This window comes from Eutrigla gurnardus (assembly GCF_963514095.1).
Source record: "Eutrigla gurnardus genome assembly, chromosome: 15".
NCBI classification, from domain to species: Eukaryota; Metazoa; Chordata; class Actinopteri; order Perciformes; family Triglidae; genus Eutrigla; species Eutrigla gurnardus.
In genome coordinates this window covers 10987834-10995337 of record NC_139938.1, presented here as the reverse complement: position 1 = coordinate 10995337, position 7504 = coordinate 10987834, and the positions used below count along the sequence as shown (strand labels likewise).

General features: G+C 42.4%; 1 protein-coding gene across 2 annotated transcripts; it reads left to right on the top strand.

Annotated features, from left to right (window-relative positions):
- Positions 1-908: 908 nt before the first annotated feature.
- On the top strand, positions 909-6710 carry LOC311025481 (pannexin-3-like). Of its 2 annotated transcripts, XM_084028400.1 has the most exons (6): positions 909-1000; positions 1292-1484; positions 4553-4695; positions 4971-5185; positions 5371-6122; positions 6551-6710. In XM_084028400.1, the coding sequence occupies exons 2-6, from the start codon at positions 1301-1303 to the stop codon at positions 6607-6609; spliced, it is 1353 nt and encodes a 450-aa protein (XP_083884526.1). In that variant the 5' UTR covers positions 909-1000; positions 1292-1300; the 3' UTR covers positions 6610-6710. The 2 variants fall into 2 exon arrangements, with proteins under 2 accessions (XP_083884526.1, XP_083884525.1); XM_084028399.1 differs by lacking the exon at positions 6551-6710 and having other exon boundaries at positions 5371-6229.
- Positions 6711-7504: the final 794 nt, after the last annotated feature.

Genomic DNA, 7504 nt, shown 5'->3' with positions numbered 1-7504 from the left:
TTTTGTAATATGATTCCTCCACTGCAGCTCAGCGATAAAAAAAACAATATCACAACATTACACAGAATTTAGGGCGAAAAAAGACTTTGAATGTACCCACTTCATATAAGCTTCAGTTGATTACATTTGTGTATGTTTGTGGATTGTGTCCCCCATCACTTCATCAGGTTAGAATAAATGATTACAGCATGCAACCCCGTTTTAATGTACATATGAACCTGCGACTACTGTCTACTGTCTGACCTATAAGATGTTTCAACAAATTACAAATGTTCTTTTTCTGGTGAAAACAATTCTGTTTGTGGAGACACAATTCAAACCATTTGTAACATTTGGCAAATCTATCAAGATTCTCCCCTTAATTTGCAGCACAGAACATAATGCAAGAAACTACAACACAGATCCCATGCAATGGCCAAATGCAATGTAGTCAGATTCAGAAACACCAGTTCATCCCATCCACAGAGATCCTGTCGAATACAGTTTATCAGATACAATTTTACACATTGCGAGTTTTTCTCCGAAACACATATACTGCAATGGACAGAAACATGACCATCCCTGTTGTATGGTACAACATGTCAGCCAGCAGTCGCTCTGAGGCTGGAGAGCAGTAAAAATAGTCTCAGAATGACAGAGGCTGAAAAAGCCACTGGCGATGGTTCACTTGTTTGAAGTGGCCTCACCATCGCGCTCCAGTGTGGATAGACCAGAGAAACACACACACACACACACACACACACACACACTGCATGGCCTGATGTTCCTTCGTAGTGGAGGTCTGCTACAGTCAGTGCCATCTGGGCGCCTGCATGCTCCCAGATGTCCACTCTGTAATTAGAGCCAGACCCGGACCGGCCTGGTCCAGCCCAGATCCAACCTCTCATTTACAGAGAACCTCCCTGAATACTTAAGAAGCTTTCCAACACTGTGCAGGCCTTTAGAGGAACCCTTTGGCTCTGCAAAAACATTTTCACCAAAAAAAGCTGGAAGACTTACGGTAAGGCTCTAGCTTCCATCATATATTGAGGACATTTGCTTGAAATAATGTTAATTGCAATTCTGATTGAATTTCCTCCTAATTGGAAAAACAATCAACTACTCTAGAGGTTTTACATTTACAGGTATTTCTGCTTTATTAAATCATATACTGTGAAAACTGAAAGAGATGATAATGTAGAGAAAAGCCAGCAGTGACAGGACATTAGACAGATTTGTACTCACAGCACACACTCTTTCTTTGCTTCTCGACTGTGTCAGGAAATAAACCTTTTTTCTTATCACTTCATAGGAGTTCAAAATGTCTATCGCCCAGGCGGCCGCCAAGGCCATGCTATCCGATGCCCTGCTGCAGAGCAACCCCGGAATAAACCGGATCAACCACCTGGAGCTGGAGCTTCCGCTGGACAAGGTCATCAAGTTTGTGTCTGTGGGCCTTCCACTGCTGCTGGTGTCCATGGCCTTCGCCCGTGAGGTCTCCCTGGGTGAGCCACTGTCTTTCTCCGTGCTTTTGTCAAAATATTTTCTGTGATTCGGTAACACTGTTATGTGTCCTCCGTAAAGTAACTGTACTGTTTGTCCTCTGCCTATTATATAGCACTGGTTATGATAAAGAGGAATATTATACATAAAAAATTACTTAAATTATTAGAATTTAATGGTATTTAATTCAATGTTAACACAACAGGTTTGACAGAATTATATATTTTTTTAAGCCACTGAAGAAGTGAATCAAGTTTTTCTTTACTATGTCAGAGCTGAGTTTAAAAAGTCCTGAATCAGGGCAAGGGAGCACATCGGTTTTCTTCCCCAAGGTCCCCGATTTTTATTTTTGCACTCGGACACATCAGCTTATCCCAACAATTTTCCTATTTGAAGAAAATAAAAAACATAAAGAGCAATACCAATGAGAGCTATAATTACGTCGTACTTTCGTACGTCGAAACAGAATAAAGCAAGAGGGGGAAAAAAACACATAACCAACAACCTATAATAAAAGGAAGACATGTTGACTCCATTTCAGGGAAACAAAAACCATGATTCAAACATCAACAAACATGTTTCGTGGACGTACCAATTGCAAAAAGACACGAGAACATGGTTGAAAAAGTTTGAGAACTACAGAAGTTACCATAAGAATACAGTAGATACCACAGCAGCACTGACAACTGTGTCAGCACAAAATTACAACCGTCTCTGCATTCATCATCGTTTGACTGTTCTGCTGTCGGCTGAAGCGATTCAGACGGTTTGTCATGAAACATGCCAACAACCTGTCTGTGGTCATTCAAAGAACACAAAAAGTGCAGCTGCACAATCCAAAGTATACGTGGCGATTCTTTAGTACGAGTCTGTCTGCTGGGGAAGGCTGACTCCCTTGACTTTGAACTAAACGTCTCCCGAGCTGCTCTGCAATCAGCCTGATGCTTCTGATGCTAATTGCCATGGGGATGATTGAGAGCAGCGTTCACTGACGCTGGCACACTGTAATTACAAGGGGAAGTTGTTCTGTGGCAGCTCCCCACTATTTGAGTCAAATGAGAGGATATGTTGATTAACTGGGGGTGTGGTGGGGGGGATGAAACACGATGTGTTGCCGGGGCGCACGGCCCGACTGATGGATCTTGGCTGCCTATCTGCTGGGTTGTCAGTTTCACAACAGTGCTTGATTGCGTTGCTGTCTGGAGTCTGGTTTAGTTGCACCTGGACTCTCAGCCAAGAATGCTTGTACAAAGCAGAAATGTGGGGATGATCTGCCAATGTTAATTGTGGAGTGGGAGTCAGTGATAGGAGCGGTGGCAGAAATGTAGGTTCCGTCGCTTTGCCAAAATGGCTCACAGGGATGGGGGAGTTGAGCGGGAGAATATTTTACAAGATTTCGAGAAAAGGCATGTGCTGTCTTTTTTTTATTCAGGGTGAGTTGTCAATGTATGCGCCCACACATTCACTCACAAGCAAAGTGGAAAACAGATTCCCACAGGAAGCTGCATGAGAACATACAGTGGCGTCAGATAGTATTATGACCACAGCAATCGCCATGACTTAAACCGGAGAAGGTGCCAATGCAGCTTCCATCGGTATAATGTGAAAAATATAAGATTGAACTTGCTTGAGGCCCTAAAAACATAAATCCGTTCTGTAACAAAAAAAACCTTTTTAATGTCAACATGTTTGCACAATTGGAAACAAATTACATATATATGATGCCTTTAGGGTATTGTGAAACTTTGAGGACAAAGAATGTGACAGACTGCTTTAAAAAGCCTTTTTATAAAGTATATACTTTAACAGTATTTCATTATGTGGCGGCCTAATAATGGATGGTGATGAACCAACCGCTGTTCTGCTCACTACTTCCACCATCTGTCCTCACCATTAGCCTCGCCATGTTGGCCTCCGATAATATCCACTATAACAGGATTCCATATGTCCTTACAAATTTCAAATCAAATGCATCACATACATTTTCATACAAACATTTTATTCTATATAATATTGAAATGAGTAGGTGAAACTTGAAGAATGTAACGTCTTATGTTGCCTTATCATGGTGCTTTCAACTGCAGTATGTGAAAAATATAAATAGTTACATAGACAAAACATATTTAGTTTGAGTTCAGTATCTCTTTTTCATATAAATATATCTTAAAATGAAAATCCTCCATTATAACCTCAGCTACCAAAATAATAATTTAGCTGTCACAATCAATTTGTTGAAGAATAGCTGATTAATGACACGCATGTAGTATAATTGGACCATGTAATGGTGTACTGGCAGCATAAATCACATCCTGACAGTATGTTTCTACTCCCAGAAAGCTGGGCAGATGTGGTGTAAAAAAAAAAAAAATAGAAGCTCCATGATTCTCTTTCAAGGCTCTGAATTAGTTGCGGCCCCACCCTTGGTGTGTTCCCTTCCAAGCTCTCTGCTTTAGGGTGGCGCGCCCTTGAGAAATAACAGATGGGTGCAGAGCATGGATTCAAGTGGTTGGACTGCATGTGTTTATATCAAGGTGAACTAAATATAAGGTGCAGAATGGAGTCACCCAGGGTTCTAAATGCCAGGTTGCCATTTGGAAACATATGATTTCTCCAGGGAAAGGAAAGGGTATCATGGTAGTTACCATGTGCATGTCTGGTAGTGGACCTCCTGTACTATGTGAACTTGTACAGCTTATCTTTGTTGGGATTCATTTGAGCTTTAGATAGAGTGGGGACATTTTTGAAAAGTAATACATTTTGGCTAGTCCTCACTTTGGGACAGACCTCAAAAGCCTGTTTGAGGTTTAAGATTTGGTTTAAGAATACATTTTGGATTAGGTTAGGATAAGGGTTGGGGTCAGGCATTTAGTTGCTATGGTTAAGGTAAAGGCCAGAATGATGCCAATTAATGCCCTCACAACAATAATACAATGTTTTGTGAGTGTGTCTGTGTGTGTGTGAGAGATTGATATGAACTGCTTAGCGATTTCTTATGGTCAAATTAATAAGCAGAAAATAATTTCCCATATTAGCAGATAATGTTAGAAATCAACATTTGCTTGTTTTGCAGGGCCTCAGATCAGCTGTTTTCCTCCCAGCAATTTCACCATGAAGCAGGCCAGCTATGTAGACACATACTGCTGGGACTCTCTCATGCATCATGAGTTTGACAGCGATGGGAACTTTGAGGAGCGCTCGCTCTGGGTGCACAAAGTAAGTTGAGAGATTGGCTGACTAACTTGTTTTGTCCTCACAGTCACTGGCAACACTTCAGTTAAAATGCCACTGTGCCGCTTTTAATAAGAAGTACATGGTTTGTTTTCCGAAAGCTATTTTGAAAGTATTCAGAGCCAGTGCAGTTGACATTTAAGGTCCCGTCACAATCAGTAAAGCAGTTCTAAATGTGGACTTGTGGTTGTGAAGCCTTCGTCTGTCTTCTGCTTGTTTTAACTCTTTTCTGCCTCTCCTTTCTCTCACTGTCCATCCAGATGTTCCCTTACTCTCTTCTGGCCATGGCAGTGTTGATGTACCTGCCAGCTCTGATCTGGCGCCAGCTTGTCATGCCCACGCTGGGCTCAGATCTGCTCTTCATAATTGAAGAACTAGACAAGTCATACAACCGCTCGATCCGACTGGCCCAGAGCATTCTGGATATGCGCCAGAACACTAAGAACCCCCTCACATTTCAGGCCGAACTGCAAAGGTCAGAGACCAGCGACTGTTGGCTTGTGCAATGCCTCTTTCAAACAAAACACTTCCATATTCATGTTTTCAGTAATCCAATTTTATTTGAGTTTATTTGACCCCCAAAGTAGAACATACATTTTTAAATTCAACTCCCAGCTGCAAATGAATGGTGCTGAGACTCTTTTCCTTGTCCAATTGCAGGGCCAAGAAGAAGCGATACTTTGAGTACCCCCTCCTGGAGAGATACATGCAGTGCAAGCAAAACTCCTATTTCCTTGTTAGCATGCTTTTCTTGCGGGGCTTCCTCCTCCTGACCTTCATGACAGCTGCCTGTCTCTACCTGGCCTACTTCCACCTGTCTGCCTTCCTGCAGGACGAGTTCAGCTGCTTTATTCGCACAGGCATGCTGCGTGATCAGAACTGGGTTCCTGAACTGGTTCAGTGTAAAATGGTTGGGCAGTTGGTTTTTCAGGTGATCAGTGTTGCCAACGGCGCCATCTACGTCCTGCTGGCTCCTATCGTCCTCTTCAGCCTGATTCGCCTCTTCGTTTGGGACACCACCTTCTTCTCCGTCTACGAGGTCCTCCCGGCCCTCGACCTCATCAACCGCCGTCGACTAGGCTGCCCACTGAACGACCTCAATGTCCTCCTGCTCTTCTTGCGTGCCAACGTAGCTCACATGTTGTCCTACGGGAAGGTGAGGGCACTGTGCTCGTTGCCGCCACCACAGGTGGGCAACGCCACCGCGGGGCAGGGATTGAACGCAATGCTGACCCAAGAGGAGATGGAAGAGCGTGAAGAGGCTGCGATGGAGTTGACGGAGGAGGTGGAGGAGGCCAAGGAGGAAGGGAAGCTCAACCTCGTGGACATCATGACTATTCTGGGAGCGGCGCAGGGACGAGTGGTAAACTGCAGCGAGAAGAGGCCTCTGGTGGAGGAGAATATGAGTCTCGGTACCGTAACACTTATCTACTCACTCAAACGCATTCTGCTTGTGGCTATTTTCATCTACATCATCTGGGATGTACAAAAAATTATTAAGTGACCTCCAGACTGCAGATGCAGGGTCTGAAAATGTAAATGGAAGGTAGCATAGGCAATTCTTACTGAGCAGATACTGAATACACAATAAGGTCAAATCCACATGGACCTGAAGAAGCAGTTTTAGAAGTATTTGCAATTGGCAAATTATTCAACTAACATTGTTTAGTATTTTTTTCTCTCTTTATTGTCTGTAACTGTATTGCTACTGCACTTTCTTTTTGAAGCCAGACTGAACTGCCTACATTTCTAAAAGAGTCTTTTAAAATCACTGATTACTGTAGAAGAGCTAGATTTGTGGTACTTCTTAGCCCTAACTGCCCTCTCTGTCTCTTCACAGAGCCAAACCACCAGGGGTACCATGAGTTGAAGGAGACCGCACCATTTAGTCATTACTAGGCCTCCTATGGACTGAATCAATGTGATAACAATGGGGGGGTTGGGACATTCTCAACAGTAGCTTTTCAAGATTACTGTACCCACACAGGCTGTGGACATCAATGAAGACCAACAACAACAAAAACTCTTTTAGAAGTACAGGGCAAATTGTTCTGGCTACCAGTGTCAATAGATTTGTTTTCAGCATGTAGTATGTCTGTCTGTCTCTTACTGGAGTACCATGCAGTTCTCAGGAGGCCAGTGGTCAAAGGGGAGTGAAAGGTTGTTGTAATTACAGTGAGAGAACACAAAGCATGACCATGTACCAAAACATATTTATCCTCATGACTTGGTCAGATTAGTGAGAGTGTACGTTCATGTCAATTGAAAGGCATACTGTAACTATTGTCAGTAATATTCTTTTAATGCATTTAATAAGAGGTAACTTATAGAATATTGTTTTATTCACAATCTGTTTTTTTTTCTTCCGTCCTTGATTATAATGTGTTGACATTTCTGCAGTTATAACTTGGTTTGTTGGGGAGAGTTTGGACTTGCAATCATCAAATGTAAAACATCAGAAAGTCAAACAGAGCCATCCATTCCAGGACAACCGAGAGCCACTTGCCTTTTTAGTGCTTTTATTTTTAGCACATGTAATTTGAGAGCTGGAGAGACTCGAGCACTGTGCTGTTTCTGTGCTTGGATGTCGGGTTCTTGGACATCGAATAAAAAAATACTCTTGTTAGAGTCATATTTTGCATGTTTTACTATATTATTTTGTGTTTTTAATTAGGCATGGCTTTTGCGTTTCTGCACTTCAGCATTAAGCTATAAAGAGAGTTGTGCGTATAAATGTATTAAATGTTAGTTAAACAGATGATAGTAAAAGTGTGGCACTCGTCATTAGCTGCGT

What these genes read in the sequence shown, in the direction of transcription:
- LOC311025481 (XM_084028399.1), top strand. Translation starts at nt 1,301, where the DNA reads ATGTCTATCGCCCAGGCGGCCGCCAAGGCCATGCTATCCGATGCCCTG. An exon ending in GCTCGCTCTGGGTGCACAAA is followed by an intron (nt 4,696 to 4,970) that starts GTAAGTTGAGAG and finishes CTGTCCATCCAG; the next exon opens with ATGTTCCCTTACTCTCTTCT. An exon ending in TTTCAGGCCGAACTGCAAAG is followed by an intron (nt 5,186 to 5,370) that starts GTCAGAGACCAG and finishes GTCCAATTGCAG; the next exon opens with GGCCAAGAAGAAGCGATACT.